Raw genomic sequence first — 22998 nt, forward strand, 5'->3', positions numbered from 1 at the left:
CCTTTAAAGTCTCGAGGAGAGGCCGGGTTCATTGTAGATTAACAAAGCTGTACATAATCCCCCAAAAATGCCTCTTCGAATTTGAATGACGGAATGCAAGCTTGACAAAAAATGTTGGGAATTCAAATGCTGTTCAATGGTTCAACTGAATTGAATGGTTTCCTTTTGTAATAATAAACAACGCTTATGTGGTCGCCTGACGCATAAGAACAATAACCCGGGTTTATACATTATGTCAAACTGAATGACTATTTCGAGGGGCTTCTAACTTTGCGCAAAATCAACCTATTTATACAAAACAATGGAGTTGATACCATTGGATAGTGTCAGCAGAAACCCACACTAAGAAACAAACGTGCACTATGTGTGCGTTCGTTTAGCTTCCCTGGGTCGACCCCCGTGTGTGGCGGTTTTTACTTCCAGGACGAACGTGTGTAATTATCTGCACACGTTCGTCTTGGAAAAAAAACGCCACACATCGGGGTCGACCCAGGGAAGCTAAAACGAACACACCCAATATGGTGTTCAAGTAGCACTGTTTTCTGCAAAAAAAATGTAGTGTTAAATTTGGTTCTTGTTTCGTTATCTGTATGTGACAGCACCCGTGATTTCAATTATAACACCCCAGTTTTTGGAGTACAGATGCGACGTATTGGACCCTTGTTTGCTGAAAATGACCGGGAGAGCACTCCAACACTAGTAATGTAAACCTGTAACAATAGGTGTGTATATTAAGAAGTAACGATAAATACTGTATAAGAGCTCTTTTGAGAAGAGCTGGTGTGGTCTCGACGGTTCGAACAGTATACTCTGCTGGTCTTCAGGAGAACCTTATAACAGGTATGTTGCTAAGACTTCAGATTTATATTTCGAATAAATGTATTGCCTTCAGAAACTTGAACATCTAGCTTAGAAGGAAGATAGTTTTGCTGGTTTGTTATTTTAAATTCTCGAGGATTGGAATCGTGCATGTATTTCCTTAAAGGCACTGGATACCTTTAGTAATATTGTTTAAGACCAGTGTTCTCACTTGGAGTTTTCCAACATATGCATTACACATAACAAATCTGTGAAAACCTAGAGTTAATTGGTCATCGAAGTTGCAAGAGAATAATAATAGTAATAATAATACGGACATTTATATTGCGCAATGACATATATGAATAATACTCATTACAAGGAATACAAAAAAATGCAGAGAAAAAAAAAATGAAAAAACAAATACACAGAGCAAGAATGAATTAAATGGGTGAAGTAAACAAATGGGTTTTTAACTTAGATTTAAATACATTAAGTGAAGAAGACTGTCTAATGCAAGGTGGGAGATTGTTCCAAAGATTTGGAGCGGCGTATAAAAATGCCCGATCACCTAAAGTAGCCCTTGATTTTTTTTTACACTAGATGGGTGTGACAATAATGTGGGGTCTTGCGAACTCCTGAGACGGTAGGTTGATTGAGAGACTAATTTCATGGTTATGAGTTCTTGAATGGATGTTGGTGCTAAACCATGAATGGCTTTATGAGTTAATAAGAGAACTTTTAACGCTATTCTTTGACGAACCGGTAACCAGTGTCACTCATATAGCATTGGACTACATCGAGATAATCTAGAGGAATAATACAAGATAAGAAGGGAATGAAAGAAGTGAGGATGCTGGTCTTCGACATTATTACCAAACGTGTCCAGTGTCCTTAACCAAATCTTTAAATTGGGCTATGGTGCTTTGATGTGAAATTAAACTAGCTAATACTAAGCACAACAGAGACTTAACAGCCAAAATACCACTCCACATGTGATATAAGTGGCTGGTTTCCTGCCTTATTGTTGCTTAGCAGAATATTATAAGCACTTCTTTTATTATCAACTGAATTCGTGATGAATCAAACATGGGTCCATTTTCATAGAGCTGATTAAGCTCAAAGATTATAGCTTTACACACGCTCACCAGAAATTTTTTACCAGCGAATACCATGCGACAAGAAAAAAATTGTGACTGGTATCCTCTTCATTTCTGCTTAGCAGAAAATTGTTAAGCTATATTCTCAGCATAAGCAGCTGTATAAAAATTGGGCCCTGAGTAATAATAAAATTAGTCATCACTGTCTTTGTCAAATTCATTCCATCGTGATAACCATTAACACTGGGTGAAATGGCCGCAAATTATTATGTTATGACCGATGAGCCAACACGAGGTTCCACAGGGTCCACTACAGTGTACTGTCATTTGTAAGCATGTTGTGGTGATTTGTGCTTGGCTTAAAGACAATGGACACTATTGGTAATTGTCAAAGACCCGTCTTTTCCTCTCAACTTATGCACAGATAACAAACCTGTGAAAATCTGAGATCAATTGGTCGTCGAAGTTGCGGAAAACACCCTTGTCACACGAAGATTTATGCTTTCAGATGCTTGGTTTCGAGACCCCAAAATCCAATTCTGAGGTCTTGAAATCAAATTCGTGAAAAATTACTTCACTCTCGAAAACTACGTCACTTCAGAGGGAGCTGTTTCTCACAATGTTTTATACTATCAACCTCTCCCCGTTACTCGTTATCAAGTAAGGTGGCGGCCTTTCGCGAGTATTAAACGAAATCAAATAACCCGTTTCAGGGAGCATTCGATTTAGCGCGAAATAGAATGGTATAGTGGTTAAAGTTGGCTGCGCATTTGCCGAAATGACCGAGAAAATCTCCATTAAATGGAAGGGTTTTAAAAAGATCAGATTGTGCCGATGTTGATAGAACATTATTGAATTATTCTTGAGGCCGCGAATAGATGGATTGCATTCAGGATTGCATTGACCGCCAACCGAATGTACAAAAAAAAAACAGTGGAAAAGTGCACACCCGTACGTGCTACCTTCAGCTCTCTACGCTGCATATATCAAAGATGGCGGCCAATGACGTCATTTGCAAACCATCTATAAAATACAGATTTTCTATCAAAACAAAAGCATCAAATCTAATTCTAAAACTTTTCTATCTTGCATTTTGTGCACAGGCTCTTGAGAGCTGGGATGACCGGGAGCAGGGTGACTTCTTCAGAGAGAGAGATCCAAGCTACCTTTTGGAGCAAACACTGATCACGGAGCTTGCCAACATAACGGAGCAAGAACGCATGACGATGGGTCATAGCCTGCCTACCATGCTACTGGACTGCAAATGGAAAGGATACCCCTGCTCACCCTTGTAAGGTTATTTGTTGTTTTCAAATTTAGGCGGTAACTTGTGATCAAGCACGTCATTGTACCAGCTCATTGTCAAAGACCAGTATCCTTACCTATCCCAACATATGCATAACATATTATGCAATCTGTGAAAATTTTGACTCAAATGGTCATTGAAAAAAAGAATTTAGTGAAAGAAAAAAAAAACTCTTGCTGCACAAATTTGTGTGTGTCACGTCGATTTACAAGAAGGGAAATTTCGTGACATACGCATCAAGTGAACTCAAATAAATCCACAGGATAACCACAATTCTTTAACTTGAAATAAACAAAGTTCTTTAATAAAATAATAGATGCCTTTAAGATGCCTAAACAAAGGCTTCAAGCCTGAAGTGTTTTATTATTTGAGTGATAAATTACCTCTTTTCTCAAAAACAACGTAACTTCAGAGGGAGCCGTTTGTCAACAAGTTTTATACTATCAACAGCTCTCCATTGCTCGTACAAAGTCATTTTTGATGCTAACAATTATTATGAGCAATAGCCAGTAGTGTTTTTAACCCAGGTCGTGTGACCCGGGGTCGTGTTCATAAACGTTTCTCACTTTATTTTGAGCTTAACGCTTGTCTTTCTTTTGCAGAAACTTCACCTCTTTCTACCATTACAAATATGGTAACTGTTACACCTTCAACCATTCAGCCGTTTCTTACAATGTTTTACACTATCAACAGCTCTCCATTACTTGTTACCAAGTAAGTTTTTTGTGCTAACAATTATGTTGCGTAATTACCAATAGTATCCAGTGCCTATAGACTACCGGAGCCTTTTAAAAAGGCATCCCGCTAAATGGCCATTAGCCAATGCATTATAATTTGTTGTCTTGTCTTGTCTTGAACTTGTCTGAACTGATTAAATCACTGTATTATTTCATCATCTCCATTAAGATAATAATTACCAGCATAACACATTATCGATTCCATGGTGACGGTTGCATCATCTACACGTTCGGTTGCTAACCCTTTTAGTCAATTTGCGCATGCGTGGTCTGTGTTTCACTTGAACGCGTATAGTCCATTAGCTTGTCAAGTGTTGTAAGCATGGCAGTTAGGCAAAGACGGCAGATACAACGTGTTGCTCAGTCATGTTCATTTTCTTTTGTATCATAGTCTTAACTTTATCCTACTGATATTGGCTGAAACCTACAAGTGTTGTTTTCATGTAGCCCTTTATCATGGTGCAATCATCTTGAATTTCTCCCATTGATATCAATGTTATCAAACCGAGGCTGGAAGAACAATTCAGGTTCCTATATGCAAAATGATTTTTAGCATTCATTATTGTTATTCGATACAAGGTACACGACCAAGATGGAGGCAGCGTGATAAAGGTCTATAGGAGCCAGGCCTAAAGGTAACTGTTAAATTTACCGTGCATTTAAAAATTAAAACAACCAAAACTTTCTCAGTTGGGTAACCTAACCGCCATCTTGAAACAGTGACGTAGTATTGCGTGTTTACCGCAATGCTTCGGGCAGTGTGTATCCAGTCGGACTAGCTATAGACTATAGTCAAACCATGCGGCGTTTGAGTGACTTCTGGGTCAAGTCAACTCTAGTCATCCACACGAACGTGTTTATGGATTCCATGGCAACGGCTGCTTCATTAGCGCTGAAGCCCCCTCCCTCTATCTTGATGAAGTGCTTCCAGTAAATGAAAACCATTGATCTTTAAACACTGGATCCATCTCGGTTTTGACTCCAGTCGGGCAAGCGTTGACACTCACAATAGACCCGGCCGGACGACGAATGAGAAAGCCTGCATCAACAGTTTATAATTGACGGCCTTTTGACTTTTTTCTGGAATTTCTTGGAGAGACTTTATCAACAATGAGGTAGGCCTATAACGATGTTTTTTGATTTAAAATTATTATCATTAATAATATTGTTTTAAATTAAACGGAGGGTCAATGACTGTTTGAATAGGTTACACAGAAATATTAAAATTTCAATCATATTTGTTAAATGTACTATACAGCCTACAGGATTGTTAGAGTTGACAGAAAAGTCGCGGACATTGCATTATTATTTTTGTGTGATCAACCATACACATGAAGAAAAAATACCTGTACAAATTTGGGCCGACAAGAGAAAATAATTTTATTTAAATTGATAATCTTCGTGACCTGAAGGCCAAATTACAGAGTTACACTAGGTAAAAATAAAAAGACAATGAAAAACCTTGCACACTCTCATATGAAACACCACAACCCTTTTTTGGCATGTATGTAGACACTTTGTCCTAAATGTTTTGTTTGTATCAACTAAAATCAGGTGTTGCTTTTTTGTTTTAGGTTTTCATGTTTAGTTTCAGTTTTCTGAAATATGACTACATTTCTGAGGGACATGTTTCACAGAAAATTTGATCTAGTATATCAGATTGCTTTTGTCATCGTTGTTTTTGCATTAGTATATACCTGTTGATTAAACTGGGTTTTTTTATGACCGTTTTCGAAAACGCGGCTTATAGTGTCGGCTCCAGCTTAGGCCCCGTCTGCCTGTATGAAGTTTCCTGCAGAAAGTGTACATTTTCCAATTTGTTAAGGACAAAGCCGGAGCCTATACGCCTAAGTCGTGGTTTGGAAAAGGCTTTTTTTTTATATCGTGAAATCATAAACTATTGGGGTCAAATTTGCAAACAACAGTGCCTTTCCATCTTTTATGCAATTGTGATAAGTGCAGACTAGTTTAACTGTATATTCAGACCAATCAATTTTAAAAAGTTTACGGACGTTTCAAATTAAGGGTCTAGTCGTAGATGGTTTGTTGTCAAAGTAATGCTGATTTATAGGCCATTGTCAATATAAGTCACCTGTGAATGTTCAGCTGAACTTAGTGTCTATGATTAAAATTTAAAAAAATTGTTTGCGGTTCGGCCAGAGGAGAGCGTAAAATTGCGTAAGAGACATGTTGAGCCATCAAGATATGTTAAAGCACACACTTAAGGGAAAACACACAGAACCTTTAGCAGGCTCCAAACCGACTCAAGCTCCATAAATCAGATTAAACTTGGCAATTAGTCTGAAGTTTATGGACATTTTAAATGGTGTACAGTCCGCTGATGTTTTTGCTAGTAACCCATTACTGAAAATATACACATTACGTTACAGGGCTCTCAAATATTGGACTGGTTTTATGTGATTTTATTTACGAAGCAATTGTTCTTTCCGTTGATGCAAAAGTTGTCTCAAGTATTACCATATTGTGTAGGAACTAATTTAATTTATTTTTCTTTTGAATGACATGCCAACGTCAAAATAGATTGAATTTATTCCCCCTTCTCCCATGAATATACACAGATGGCTATATGCTGAGAATTCACAAAACAACTTTTATTTTTAATAGCATTATTTTCGTAGCAATTTGTTGATTTGAATTTGATAATTTCTTAGGAGTGTAATAGCTGTGTACAAAGGGATTAAAGGCAGTGGACACTATTGGTTATTACTCAAAATAATTATTAGCATAAAAACCTACTTGGTTACAAGGAACGGGGAGCTGTTGATAGTATAAAACATGGCTCCCTCTGAAGTAACATAGTTTTCGAGAAAGAAGTAGTTTTCCATGAATTTGATTTCGAGACCTCAGATTTAGAATTTGAGGTCTCGAAATCGAGCATCGGAAAGCTCACAACTACGTGTGACAAGGGTGTTGTTTCTTTCATTATTTTCTCGCAACTTCGATGACCGATTGAGCAAAACAAAAAACACACGTTTGTTATTTTATGCATATGATGATATACAGCAAGTGAGAAGACAATTACCAATATTGTGGTGACTGTCCAGTGTCTGTAAGAATTCGTTTTTATTATCATCATCTCTAATAATCAACTTGTACTGACTTACTCTTTTTGTCATGTATGAGAAGTGCTTATTATTTAATCAAGTCGAGCTATATGTCGTGTGTTCATAATGACTGATAACTAAACATGCATATTGACAAGCGTTTGATGACCAATTATGCATTTAACAATTCATAATCCATTTTATCAAAAGGCCAAACTTGTATGGCTCTTGTTGGCATGAAGACACAATGTTTGATGAACCAATACTGGAAAAATACACTCTTAAAAAATTAATGCCAATAACAAAAATGTTGATTAGCAAGCCTACAGCAGCTTTCAATAATATGAAGTAATTTGTGTAATGTTGTTATGGCAAAATGTATCAGTTTTAATGGCCCAAAATTTGAATCTGAGAAACATTACTGCAATAACGCTTCTCAGAATGTGTGTTCCTGTTGGGGATTAATTTTTATGTGTATGGACAAAACCGTTCAGGATTTTCGAGGATATCTCAAAAACACGACCATGGTATTTGTAAACATCTACAATTATATAGGATTAAAACAATCGGACGATTCCCAGAACCAACGTTTGGTAATTACTTAAAATAATTATTAGCATAAAAACCTACTTGGTTACGAGGAACGGGGAGCTGTTGATAGTATAAAACATGGCTCCCTCTGAAGTAACATAGTTTTCGAGAAAGAAGTAGTTTTCCATGAATTTGATTTCGAGACCTCAGATTTAGAATTTGAGGTCTCGAAATCGAGCATCGGAAAGCACACAACTACGTGTGACAAGGGTGTTGTTTCTTTCATTATTTTCTCGCAACTTCGATGACCGATTGAGCAAAACAAAAAATCACAGGTTTGTTATTTTATGCATATGATGATATACAGCAAGTGAGAAGACTGGTCTTTGACAATTACCAATATTGTGGTGACTGTCCAGTGTCTGTAAGAATTCGTTTTTATTATCATCATCTCTAATAATCAACTTGTACTGACTTACTCTTTTTGTCATGTATGAAAAGTGCTTAATATTTAATCAAGTCGAGCTATATGGCGTGTGTTCATAATGACTGATAACCAAACATGCATATTGACAAGCGTTTGATGACCAATTATGCATTTAACAATTCATAATCCATTTTATCAAAAGGCCAAACTTGTATGGCTCTTGTTGGCATGAAGACACAATGTTTGATGAACCAATACTGGAAAAATACACTCTTAAAAAATTAATGCCTATAACAAAAATGTTGATTAGAAAGCCTACAGCAGCTTTCAATAATATGAAGTAATTGGTGTAATGTTGTTATGGCAAAATGTATCAGTTTTAATGGCCCAATATTTGAATCTGAGAAACATTACTGCAATAACGCTTCTCAGAATGTGTGTTCCTGTTGGGGATTAATTTTTATGTGTATGGACAAAACCGTTCAGGATTTTCGAGGATATCTCAAAAACACGACCATGGTATTTGTAAACATCTACAATTATATAGGATTAAAACAATCGGACGATTCCCAGAACCAACGTTTGGTAATTACTCAAAACAAATATTAACTTAAAAACTGACTTGGTAACGAGCATCGAAAAGCTGTTGATAGTATAAAACATTGTGAGAAACGGCTCCCTCTAAAGTAGCATAGACTTTGAGAAAGAGGTAATTTCTCACTAAAATCATAAAAGACATCGAGCCAGAAGTTTTTTATTCCTATCTGAAAGCACACAAATTCGTCCAACGGGTGTTTTTTCTTTCATCATTTTCTCGCAACTTCGATAACCAATTGAGGTCAAATTTTCACAGGCTTGTTATTTTACGCCTATGTTGGGAAACACCAAGTGAGAAGACTGGTCTTTGACAATTACCAGTATAGTGTCCTGTTACTTTAAAGGCAGTGGACACTATTGGTAATTACTCAAAATACTTATCAACATAAAACCTTTCTTGGTGACGAGTAATGGGGAGAGGTTGATGGTATAAAACATTGTGCGAAACGGCTCCCTCTGAAGTGCCATAGTTTTCGAGAAAGAAGTAATTTTCCGCGAATTTGATTTCGAGACCTCAGATTTAGAACTTGAGGTCTCGAATTCAACCATTTAAACGCATAAAACTTCGTGTGACAAAATTGTTTTTTTCGTTCATTATTATCTCGCAACTATCAGGCTTATGTTGGGATACACCAGGTGAGAAACACTGGTCTTTGACAATTACCAGTATAGTGTCTAGTGTCTTTAAAGAACAACTTGAACTGCAAGGCTTATGGGTTGGATAGAAATGATGTATTAATCTACAAAGTTCCTTCCTCTGGTTAGTGAGGAAACAAATATTGACAAAAACATCAGCTGTTCCGACTATGTCTTCGTCGGAACAGTCAGTAATTTCTCGTATGCCACGCTCAGTCCATGAATTACTTACTGCGTCATCTGTTGAATTTGAATGTTGTCAACCTTCTGGTTGTTTTTTATTCAGATTAAAATAAACCATTAATTATAAAAAATAAATCTGTAACTTCATGACAGAAAACGGTCCGCCATTTTGATTCCACAAACAAAAGCAATTTGCGTGTTAGATTTTAATTTTGTCTGGTACAATGACGTCTTTGATCACAAGTTACCAGTTTAGTATGAATTCATCAGACTATAGAGGCAGTTGCTATGTCACATGATTCGTATCAAGCTTTGGTTAATTGTCGTGCTGAGTAAATTTTTATGGCACAATGGTCCCAAGGTTTACTCATCTGGAAATAGACCCTTCCCATGAAATATGTAAATTGCACATAGCGCGTGCGCACTAACGTTTTGGTTGGCAAAATGAGGGAACATCGCGCTGTTCTGTACACGGCTAATGGGTGCGTGACGCAGACGCGATTGCGTGTCTGCTTAGTGCACAACTCTATGGCGTTTGCCAACCAACAGGGTCTGTACGCATGCGTGAATGTTATTAGCATATTTCATGGGAAGGGTCCCATTGATAATTAAGGCTTGCTCATGACCATTTTGATATAGCAACTGTCTCTATTGTCTGAGGAAATCAAGTAAACTTAGCAGTAACTTATGAATAACAAGTCAATAACAAGACTTTATTAATCTAACTCGCAAAAGGCTTATTGCCGATCGGTTTTCCGCTATTTAAAGAGGCAAATCACTCATTAATTACATAACATTACTGGTATTTTAGTGCCCGAACAATGCAAAAAACAACATATAGAGTAATTCCAACAGCAAACTGTTACAAAACTCGAAGTCAATGTGCCACTTTAAAGGCACTGGACACTATTGGTAATGACTCAAAACAATTGTTGGCATAACAGAAAACACTTGATAACGAGCAATGGAGAGTTTTGATGGAATAAAACATTGTGAGAAACTGCTCCCTCTGAAGTACCGTAGTTTTTGAAAAACAAGTAATTTCTAACTAAAATATTAAAATACCTCAGCTTAATTCTTTTACAATGCATCTGAAAGCACACAAATTTCTGCAATAACGGTGTTTTTTGTTGATTATTCTCTTTCAACTTCGACGACCAATATTGAGTTCAACTTTTCACAGGTGTGTTATTTTACACCAATTAAAAACACCAATTAAAAACACTATACTAGTCTTTGACAATTACCAAACGTGTCCAGAGCCTTTAAGTACTTTGAAGTAACTATACAGTACGTACTACGTACACGTCTATTAACTCATTCTTTTGTCTTTTTCTGTTTTGCTTTAGATCAAACACGGAGACCTCATTCCCGAGTTCATGGGGAGCTCCTCCGATCCCGAAGAAGCGACGGTCCCCTTCTCCTGGCCTTCAGGAGGCACCACCCAAGCCGGCCAAGCCACCACGGCTCAACCTGGGCGATATACTGAAGGCATTCGGTGAGAATACCACAGCCCATGGCGTGCCGGCCATCACGCGCTCCAAACGCGTCGTGGCGAAGCTCTTCTGGCTGGCCGTTTTCCTCATCATGCTTGGTCTCTTCTGCTTTCAGGCGACCCTAGTTCTCGTCGAGTACTACGGGTATCCATCCACGACTAAAGTCAAGCTGGAGACGGCTCCGTATCTGAATTTCCCGTCTGTGACCATCTGTAATATGAACCGGTTCAGACGATCGAAGCTTGTTGGCACTCGCTTCGAAGGCTTGATTCATCTGGATGGGGGAATGACAGGGGACGATGGTACCTTGGACTACGGGTGGTTTTTCGACTGGGACACGGCATGGTTGGATGAGTACATGGAGGAGTACGGATCTGGAAATCAGGCGGGGGACAACAGTGCTCCCTCCCCATTGGTGAATACTGACTGGTATCCACCCACAGCAGACGGCCTTGTGGATACAAACGATGGAACCTCGATAGCGAACAGTGAAGCAGAAATGACGGGATCAGTTACAACAGGTTCAGATCTTCCCTCCTTCTTTGATCCCGACGCCATGATAGTCTCTGCCTCAGACGTAAACTCCGGTGATGTGACAACGAAAGAAGTCACATCAGAGGCTTTGATAGATGCAACCGCAGATGACACGTACAGCTCTGACAACCAACCAACTGCGTCTATCACGTCTATCGTAGTTTACGAGTCCACTAACGAATCGGTGACAAATCAACAAACAACGTTAGAGCTGACGTCATCGGTTGCACAATCAACATCATCACCTACAGCAGCCAGTGAGGGGTCTACTACCCAAGTATCTTCCGGAACCACCCATCTACCTGGTTCTACTGCGCAGATTCAGAGTACCAGCGACGGAGGAGGAGGAACCGGGACCAGCAGTCGGAAGAAGCGTTCAATTCGAAACATACGGGGCACCAGCGGCAGCGGCTTTGGAGGGGGAACCAATGGAAGCACATCGGGTTCGGGCGGAGGAACGGGCACCAGCGGTGGAGGAAGCGATCTCACAGACACTGCTTTTGAATTCGGTTCCTGGGTCCAGAACGAATGGAACGAAGGTTATGACGATGACCAGTTTGAGTTTCATTATGAACAGTTTTACGACTGGGGTGACATGACGGACCCTAATGACTGGCAAGGGTTTTATGACCGGTCTCAGTCTGCGGACTATAGTGATTTCTTGGAGATGGTCAACCCTAGCCGTGCTGAGCTGAGGGACCTTGGACATGAAGCTGAAGATCTGATTGTACAGTGTACATACGATAAGAGAAAGTGCAGTTATGAGTAAGTTGAATTTGATGGGAATAACAAGCTACAGAAAATAAACAGTGTGGTCACTTCACAATGTTGGTATACTCTTTTTTTAAGGCACCCATCGGTTACGAAACATTTACTATGTACAACTGATGGACAGTTGCGTTACCAGATGGCCGGGGCCGGTAGTCCCTCTCCCCGACACATCCAATGGCCCCCACTGTTCTTTTTCCCGATTCCCCCTCCCCCAAAATGAAAATGTCCTTACAGGTTCAGGCCATTTTTTAAACTATGAAGAAGACAATACCAGTTGACCGTTTCTTTGTATTGTACAATGACAGCGTTAGTGGAGTATTATTAATTTGAGCATCAGTTTGGCAGTGAGTGGCTTTCCCATTTCTGAATTTAGGTTATTTTGCTTGTCGGTAAACATTTTAGTTGTTGAAGTGGCTTTTAGAAGGTAGCTTAATGGACTTGTATGTTAAGATAAAGCTGCCGGGCAACCTCGGTAGTCTAGTTGGTAAGACACTGCTCTAGAATTGCAAGGGTCGTGGGTTCGAATCCCACCCGAGTAACATGCCTGTGATATTTTTTCACAGGACTCGGGGAAGTACTGAGTATACAGTACTAACACACATCGGTGTATGGGTAAAAACCAAAATTAATATTCTTTATCTCCGATGCAAATTTAACATCTATTATAAGATAAATCTGTGTATGAACAATTGATTAAAGCCATTACTAATTCAAGTTGCATTGCCTGATGTTTTGCCGATAAAGTATAAAACCTTGATAGATATAAATAATTACTGTGAACAATTTTTGTACAGCCTCTTTACCGCAGTACGGTCTGCAGCAAACCAATATTATGCCTATGTACAATATTTTCATGCCACAATGTTCCAAGCTCGCCATATATTTCTTCAATATTGTAGTCTAAAAAATACATTGGACGCCTTGCGGCGTCGTTCCCAAATTAGTCGTTCCCACCCGTTTTTGGTCGTGAACGAGTGTCCGTGTCTATTTTGCGTTTGTATATATTTTAAAACATTTCATAAAATAAGACGCAGGAATCTATGTGTACGTTATATATTGAATTAATTTCATTCAAGTATATAGTCACAGAATATAACTTCTCTGTGAATCTTGGCTTTCATGTTTCACTCAGCATTGGATATTGAAATTGAAAAGACTAAATTTCAACTCGTGACTCTGGCAATGCACTCAAACGTATCAAAGTGTTTTTGTAACTCTTGGCTTGCACAAATAACTAATCATTTATGGGTCGACAACAATCTTGGTGGTGTCACTTAACAACAGTATTGTTTGCGTTTTTATTTAAGAAATTTCCATCAATTTCAAAACAAGGAGTATGGGAATTGCTTCACATTCAACTACGGATCGAAACTCTTGGAAAACATGACCACACACTCTGGGGCACAGTATGGTGAGTTGACTCAGTTACACATTATTTAATTCTTAGTCTTAGACAACCAACAAGGGCTCTGAGATGGTACCCCTCCCCAAACACATTATTTTTTACTAATACAGAAGTGGAGTAAATGTGTCGGGAGATTTCCAATTTCTCAAAAGAACTCTCCTGCTTTTGAAATTGTCACTAACTACCTGGGCAGAAGGTAGTAAATCGACCGGGACTACTACTTTTAGCTTTAAAGGCAGTGGACACTATTGGTAATTACTAAAAATAATTATCAGAATAAAACCTCACTTGACAACGAGTAATGGGGAGAGGTTGGTAGTATCAAACATTGTGAGGAACTGCTCCCTCTGAAGTGACGTAGTTTTCGAGACAGAAGTAATTTTCCACGAAGCTGATTTCGAGACCTCAGATTTAGAATTTGTGGTCTCGAAATCAAGCATTTGAAAGCACACAACTTCGTGTGACAAGGGTGCTTTTTTCTTTCATTAATATCTCGCAACTTCGACGAACGATTGAGCTCAAATTTTCACAGGTTTGTTATTTTATGCAAATGTTGAGATACAACAACTGTGAATACTGGCCTTTGACAATTACCAATAGTGTCCAGTGTCTTTAAAGGATCGATGGGACTTCTCCTTTTAACTTCACTACAGCAGACTGGTTTCTTAAATTGGTTTCGTCTAGCTTGCCTTAATCAGCAAAATTAGTCAACAATAATATTTTCGCCATTTTTAACTTTACCCTATCCCAGGTCTTCATCTAACCTTGTTTATCGAGATGCCTGAGTATGTCGGTATTTTATCACCGGAGGCCGGCGCACGGGTGTCCATTCACCCTCACAATGTGCCACCGTTCCCGGAAGATGACGGCATTACTGTTGCCCCTGGTATGTCAACCAACATCGGATTGCGACAGGTAAAGAAACTTTTAAAAATATATAAAAAACAGACCCCTTGCATACGCTTCTCTAAATATTCATGGGTGACGCCACCATTCTAACCCAAAACGAGTCCATCGGCGCAGCGACTGCATGCAACTAAGATGGAGTGGCTGGTACTGCTAGTACGCGTGCACGTTTCCATTATTCTACATCAAATATGGCGGTCAATGAAGTTATGTGCAATCCATCTATTAATGGCATAATTTTTTTCAGAACTGTGTATTGAGAGAGTTGTAGCATCGGTCCTGCCGTTTTCGGTCCAAATGCTGCACGACCCAAAAGCAGAATATAGTCTAGCACCCAGTGTTCGCTCATGCGGGATTTTTTTACACAAAAATACCGGTTTACTATAATTTCTTACTCAAATAATAAAAGACTTCAGCTGAGGTATTTCATCATGCAAATGTGTGCAACAAGGGGTTTTTCTTTCAATTATTCTCCATGCAACTTCGACGACCGATTAAGCCCAAATTTTCACAGGTCTTTTATTATGCATCTGTGTTTAGATTCACGAATTGAGAACACTGGTCTCTGACAATTACCAATCCTTTCCAGTGCCTATAAATTAAGAAATTTTTCTTAAAATCTACTTTTCCTTCCGGCAGGTTTACATCGAACGGAAAGGGGAGCCCTACAATCCCAAGTGTCACGTGTTCACAACGGGATTATACTCCAGAAAATCCTGTCTAAAGACATGCGAACAGTCAGAAATGTTCAACCGGTGCCAGTGTGTGACCGATGTACTGCTGGAGAACAAGACTAAGTGCAGCTTTCTCAACCAAACACAACGTGAGTTACTATAATCATGGAGGTAGAATTTCTACCTCCATGCTATAATTATCTTTTTGTAACGCGCGCAACCAGCAAGAATACAGCAAAGGTGCCTCGCCATGAAGGCCACGTATAGAGAAGATTTTATCGAATCTCATTGTTAGATGTTGGAGAATCCCATCTTCAAAGAACCATACACTCAGCACCAAGTGAGCACTGACAACAGACTCAAAGACCACATCCGAATGTTTTTTCAGAGCCCTGGAATGTCTTCTTTGAGACGGCAAAGCCATTTTCATTTTGAAAAGGGCACTTCCATTGTAAAGTATAATGGGAAAGTGTTAAAAAGGCAACAAGGCCAAGACCAGGGGCAACTGAAGATATGCCCTCAGTGGCCTCCATGTAATACCAGGCCAAGTTGTCGACCAATTTAATTAATGGGGAGAGAGGAATTGGTTACGATGTTGTTTTGTACAATGCTGCTTCTGCAGCTGCTGCAGACGATGCCACTTATGTTCCTGCTTTTGCTGTTCATAAAGTGTCCTCAATGGCTTAGCCCCTGATTAAATTTCTTGCCACACTCCTCCTCCCTTTGTCTGATGTTCTGGTCTTCGATCAAATAGAGCCCCCTAAACTTTTGAGCCACATTTTGGGCTGCCGTCGTCGCCTTCGCCGTTTCCGTCGGTATCGTCGTTATCGTCGTTGTTGTTGTTGTCGTTGGTGTTGTTGTTGTTGTTATTGATGTTGTCGTCGTCGTTAGCTTGTTATCTTGGCATTGACTGATTTAAAAACAAAAATCCTGAACATATCTGATTTGGAGACATACACATTTGCAAAATGTAAATTGTTGTTTTCCTTTTTCCCCCCTTTTTTCAGAAACATGCAAACAGCTGATCGAATATCTCGGGGAAGAAGACAAACTGGATTGCAGTTGCCCTATATCTTGCAAGTAATTATCTTTCACATCCTCAATCAAAGCTTGTTCATTTAAATCGTTGATTTTAAAATAAAATTATAAATTCCTATCAGATATACAGTAATAATGTTCTGAAAACTTGTGAACTTAAATGTCGTATGGATAAAAAACGATAATCATAACACTTTCGTGACTGTGTGACTAATTTATCGAAATTTCCTTTCTGTTTAACTTTTTTTTTTTTTTTTTACTTTGTTACTTCTTTGTTATTTTCTGTGCCGAAAACAATGGCATTAGATGAGGCCCTACGTCCTTCTGTCTGGCCCCCTACCTCTTGTCACAGTAACAGTATGGCAGTGGTTTTCCGTTACCCTGGTGCCACTATAGAATCACAAGTACAAGCTTTTCCATCTCAATGCTGAATTGAACATTACTATAATGACTTTTTAATGACAGAAAACCGATCAAACTTTTAAGCTAAGTTTTCTTGATACACAATTTGTGCGTATCAATTGCTTAAAGGAACATGACAGAATTGGGTTTTTTTGCCAACAAAACAGTTGCTGGCAGTGTAAGCACTTCATGTAATCCACCATGTACATAAACTGACAAACCTGTAGAAGTTTGAAATCGATCGGCCATCTGAGTCACGAGAGAATAGTGAAAAACCGATTACAAGTTTCAATAAAATGAATAAAACGCTCACTGAGCGATAAACTCCAAACGCGAAAATAGATTATTTATTTCTCATCAAATATGAAATTTCAGACAAAAATATTTCAAGGGATGTTTTCAACTATCATCATCATTAGACCGTGTAAGTTTTATGTAAATCTGTGATCTTCACGATTTTTGTTTCTTACCAATTCTATAACGTTCCTTAAATTTAAGTTCTTCCTCTGGTAAATTATTTGCCGCGTCATTCTTTGAGGCGCACGACAGACGGGGTCAGTCACTTTTTGTCAAGTGCTTTTAATAAAGATGGTGATACAAATATGAATATTCGTAAAGAGGTAATCCAGTTTTTCTCATTTTTTTTTGCAAAAATCTACATTCAGTGAAACGTCTTACACCAAGTCAGTATCAGCCTCCTCCTGGCCCTCCGAACGGTATGAGGTGAGTTCATCCCATGATTTTGAACTAATATTTTGAGGTTTCACTGAAATGTCCAATGAATGACTGGTTTCAATTAGCCCTTTTGAGATATTGTTGACACTATAGGAGTGCATTGTTTGGTTTGGGTGTATACAAACAAATTTACCCAAACTTAATAGTGTTCATGTGTCCCTCAAGCCTCATAATGGCTTATAGATTAAATGTCAGATAAAATTTGCTGTTTGCGCTTCTTGCGGGACAAAATACATTAACATTCCTGCCGTGGGATCTCAAGAGTAAAGAATGTACTAAACCTTCTTAAAGGCACTGGACACTATTGGTAACTGACAAAGACCAGTCTCCTCACTTAGTGTATCTCAACATAAGCACAAAATAACAAACGGTGAAAATTTGAGCTCAAATAGTCGTCGAAGCTGCGAGATATAACGGAAGAAAAAACGCCCTTGTCACACGAAGTTGTGTGCTTTCAGATGCTTGATTTCGAGACCTCAAAATCTGATTTTCAGGTCTCGAAATCAAATTCAAATTTATTATTTTAGTGGAAAATTACTTCTTTCTCGAAAACTACGCTACTTCAGAGGGAGCCGTTTATCACACCTTTTATACTATCAACAGCTAACAATTAGAGGGCCAACGGCTTAAACAAAGAAAATACTGTATCATTTCGGAAAAGGCGTAGTTTTTTACTGTTTTAATAAGTATGTAAGAGTTGTAATGTTTATGAATAAGTAATTATGTTTTAATGTACCTGTCAAATATTGTGTAAGTTATGTGAGAAGCCAATGTGCGAAATAAGACCCAACATTACCGTTCAAACTATGTATATTGTTTAGTATTGTTGACTCTGGTGTTCAATGGAGAAATAACGATTTAGCATCAATGTAAATTCGTGTCAAGCGTGATACTGCCAAGGCTAATGGTTTTGCAAATAATCGGTTCGGTCACTTAATTCCTATAAAAGGCCTTCATAAACAAATTTTGTTCAATAAAAACCAATCACCATTATAATCACCAGTACCTGTTAACGAGAGGCACTTACTAGTCCCTTATCATTCACTTATTGTTCATATCTGGACCAGAATAATTTGTTTTCCAATGGCATCATTATTGAAAAGTAAATAAAAAGCCTTAAATTGGGTATCTTTTGAAAATGGAAAAATACAATAGTAATTTACTGCAAGAGTCTAGAAAATGTAAGATCGTTTCGCCAAACTCGACAGATATAGGGGTGGGGTGAAAAATTAGAATCAGACCATGAAAGGTATATATTTGGACCATGATGGAGTAAGCAATGTTAGCCAGAATATGACGTCATACTTCAATTAAAGACACTGGACACTATTGGTAATTGACTAGTCTTCACAGTTGGTGTATCTCAACATATGCATAAAATAACAAACCTGTGAAAATTTGAGCTCAATAGGCTGATGAAGTTGCGAGATATTAATGAAAGAAATAAGCCCTTGTCACAAAGTGGTATGCTTTCAGATGCTCGATTTCGAGATCTCATTCTGAATCTGAGGTCTCGAAATCAAAATCATGGAAAATTGCTTCTTTCTAGAAAACTACGTAGTTCAGAGGGAGCCGTTTTTCACAATGTTTTATACTATCAACCTCTCCCTATTACTCGTAACCAAGAGAGGTTTTATGATAATAATTATTTTGAGTAATTATCAATAGTGTCCACTGCCTTTAAGGACACCTGGGTGTGTCAGCTGGAAGCAGATATGAGTCTCGGGCACGGCAGCTGTGGCAATCCGCATCAGAACGAATTGGTTGGGCGGCTCTACGCCCCCCCCCATGATGGATTCAGAGGATGATGATTGATGAATTAAAACCAGAGATTGACATGGCAGGTAGAGCAGAAAACACTACCTCCCTAACTTTACTTTGATTAATCTAAATGGGATATTATTATACGTTTACTTTTGTACTTCTTGAATCACAGGAACATCTTCAACGGCGCCTAAGAGAAAGTAGTTCTGATGCGGCTATGATGTCTGCAAATGACGAGTCAACGGGGTCAGTACTTTAAGTTTTAGACTGGGCCCCTGTCTTTTCCGCAAGGATAAAGACAGGTCCCTGCCGCTAGATCCAGTGATTCCATTGGACACAATTATATCACTATAAACGTGCAGTAACATACGATGCCCAAACAGTCACTGCTGCCACCTCCGCAATAGAATTTGACTGCGTATCTCTATGTGAATCCGGGTAGGTCAAAGGTCAATGTACACGCCGGTGTCAGATGCACTTGTGTCCGCCATGCAATCGTGTCCGCTCCGGACGATTTTGCATATGCAATCGTGTCCAGGGCTATGCAAAAACCGTCCGGCAGACATGTACATGACTGTGCATGTATGTGCGCGCGTAAGCGACCGTGCATGCACTGAACCTACCTGTACCTATGCTGCATGAATATTCACGTATTTTATGATTGCAGCAAATACCCACAGGCCGAACATTTCCCATGTCATTCACGACATGCACTTAGCTTGTAAAAAAAATGGCAAACGTGTTTCGTCGACCTAGGGCAATTTACTGCAAGGACGGTTTTGCACGGGGGCGGACACTACTGCATATGCATATGTGTCCGGACGGACACAATTGCATTATGCAGCAGCGACCAGGTGGACACGATTGCATATGCAAAACCGTCGGCAGGAATAATTGCGTATGCAATAATGTCTTCCGGGTAGTATTGCATAGAGGACATAATTGCATGCGACACCGGTTTGTAGGCAGGTCCCTGGCATTATTCACGAGCCTCGAAGTACATGTGACGTCAGATGTTCAGGCTATCTCTGGGTGCGTACGTTTAGCTTCACTGGGTCATCCCCGGTGCGTTCGAATAGGTTTTGACGTCATTCCAGGGGCTCACCCAGGTCAGCCCTCAGTGCCCTGCTTGTGGAATGGGTCACTTGGATGTTCACTTGAATGTTCAAAAGACCTTGTTGCAAGAAATACCCATTGCACAAGCGCTAACTGTTGAACTTGATCGCTAGCTAGACCATCGTGCACCTTAATTCATGCTTAGCGCGCACGAACCAAGCATTTACGATAAGGTCTATGTCTTAGGTGTCGATCAAAAGCCTTTGTCAAAACGGAGTTTTGTGTTTTGCTATTTATTACCATAAACAAATAATTATTTGTCCAGTATAGATGAATAACTTGACTCTTTTCTCTCTCTTTATTTTTGGTCAACAGTAAAAACCTTCTTCGGGTTCGTGTTTATTTCGAGGAACTGAACTACCAGTCAATCAGAGAGTCAGCCCTCTACACGGTAAGACAAGGGAAAACAATAAAGACGCCTACAATTCTCATCAGAAGCTGAAGGTCACAGACCTTTCCGCAATTACCCAACGCAAGCACTGACTGTAATGGGGTGCATGCTGGTCTAGCTAGTGATCAAACTTGAACACTAGCAAAGATTATAGAGCGCCGCAAGGCGCAAGATGCGGAACTCGGGCTGAAATGTGAAGCGCAAGATGCGGATCTGAAGCTTTATCTATTGTTGGAACGTGAAATACGCATGGGCGCCATTTCCGAAAGAGAATGTTTTGTTTCCCATTGATAGGAATGGTCATTGTCTGCACTGAACTGCACTGATCTATTGTTGTATCAAAGGAGTTACTTGCCGAAATGGCATCCAGTGGGATTTCACATTTCAGCCCGAGTTCCGCATCTTGCGCCTTGCGGCGCTCTATAATCTTTGTCACTAGCTAGACCACCAGCATGCGCCTCATTTCACGCCTAAAGCCCGGTTCATACGCGAGAGAGTTGCCCCACAACTCAACCCCTGCGAATTATTCGTTGCAAATGTTTGATGTCAACATTCGTATAGCATTCGCAGGAAGTATGAACCGGGCTTATTTAACGTGTGCGTGATTGATATATTATGCGTTAATCAAGTGTCACCCGAAGCTCTCACTGCTTAACGGTAAGCGAATTTTCGTGCTTACTGTAGAAGAACAAAATTGCTAAGCTAGTTATAATTGTATTTCACGGGTTAGCAAGACATTAGGCGGCCATCTTGCACTATTGGCTCTTCCATCCTCGGTTTGGTTACACTCGATTTGAATGGGACAACAAAGATGGCCGCACTATATGTTTAAAGTATTTTGTCACGTTAGTGTAATTCCCGATATTTTCTACTCATTTTATAATTTCCTTTTTTGGTTGTCGTTTTCTTCCAGTTCCCAACCCTTCTGGGCAGTCTTGGTGGTTTACTGGGTCTCTACATCGGGATATCTTTCCTCACTTTATGCGAAGTCTTCATACTGATCTTTGACGTGTGCAGATATCTCATTAAGAAAGCCTTCTGCAAGAACGACATCTCGCCTTCATCGTTTATACTTGTTGAAGAAGTGCGCTCTCCAGAGTACAGTGAGTAGAAAACAATGGCATGTACGGATTACGGAGTATGCTACATTTTCAGAAATAATCACAGCGCGGGCCATGTACGAATTAGCGGCTACAGCTACGGCTACGGCTAAATTTCTACATCGTCATGCGTTGCGTCCTTAGCAACACACTTAGCCACAGTCGTAACCGTGCTCCAGCCACCAATTCGGACATGGCCATGTACAAAAATCAATAACAAAAGACGCAGAGCCTTTATCGAAAGAGGCAAGTTGACAATTTACATCGCCTTGGACCAACCATAACACAGATATGGAAAGCTTACGTCACTGCTAGTTTATCCAATGAAATCATTGTATCTGATGGACTCATTCGACCTGTGAGACCAGTGCCTGTCTTTCGCAAAGATTAGTGTGATATGTGACACGTCAATCTGTGTGTGTTTCTCATACAATAATTACAGGTGGTCCTATAGGTGATGCAAAATATGTATTTAATCTTTACCCGTTAATGTGACATAAATATGGGTTTTCACATGTCACATTATGACGGGTAAAGACTTAATATTATATATTTTGCATCACATAGGACCACCTGTAATTATTGTGTGAGAAACACACACAGATTGCCGTCATAATTGATAGCAGAGTTTTAGTTAAATATTTTAAGATGAAAGTGAATACGTACTATAAAATATGTATATTTATATGTTCATGTTCTAGTTGTTGATAATGTAAAGTCTACATTATTTTCCCATTTGTATTTCTATATGTGACAACACCAATCATAGTGAACCTTTAGTTTCAATTCATTTTTAGTATTTTTAGAAATAGGGTCACTAAATAATTATCAGGCCGAGCAAAATGAAACAAGTAATCATTCTCGTGTGAACTTTGACCTAACTCACCTGACGTCATATAGGCTAACCAACGACAGTTTTGAAATCAGATTCACCACCAGACGTGTCATGGCCTATAATTTTGTATGCGGTTTATTAGAGCACTTGACTCAAACTCTGGTTTTTCTGATCAGCAGAGTGTGGGTTCGAGTCCCAGCCTTGACACTGGTGTCCTTAAGCAAGACGCTTTGTCCTTCGGATGGGACGTAAAGCCGCTGGCCCCGTGTGTTGTGTAATGCAAGTAAAAGAGTGCACTTTTCGAAATGAGATGGGGTTGGCCCTGTTGTTCCTGGTTTGATTTGCATCATTTTACGCCACAGCACAACGTACAACATTATTATGGTGCTTGCAGAAAGAGTAGGTCTCAAAACGTTGTCGCGCATTACATTGCAGGAAAATACTGAATGTT

The 22998-nt window shown here is 39.3% G+C and overlaps 1 protein-coding gene across 1 annotated transcript; it reads left to right on the plus strand.

The window, feature by feature from the left end:
• Positions 1-642: 642 nt before the first annotated feature.
• On the plus strand, positions 643-21723 carry LOC139941786 (uncharacterized). The gene is made up of 11 exons (XM_071938406.1): positions 643-699; positions 3002-3189; positions 10730-12175; positions 13489-13592; positions 14338-14501; positions 15132-15315; positions 16174-16246; positions 17272-17329; positions 19278-19351; positions 20537-20612; positions 21526-21723. The coding sequence occupies exons 1-11, from the start codon at positions 643-645 to the stop codon at positions 21721-21723; spliced, it is 2622 nt and encodes an 873-aa protein (XP_071794507.1).
• Positions 21724-22998: the final 1275 nt, after the last annotated feature.

Source organism: Asterias amurensis, chromosome 9 (genome assembly GCF_032118995.1).
Source record: "Asterias amurensis chromosome 9, ASM3211899v1".
NCBI lineage: Eukaryota > Metazoa > Echinodermata > Asteroidea > Forcipulatida > Asteriidae > Asterias > Asterias amurensis.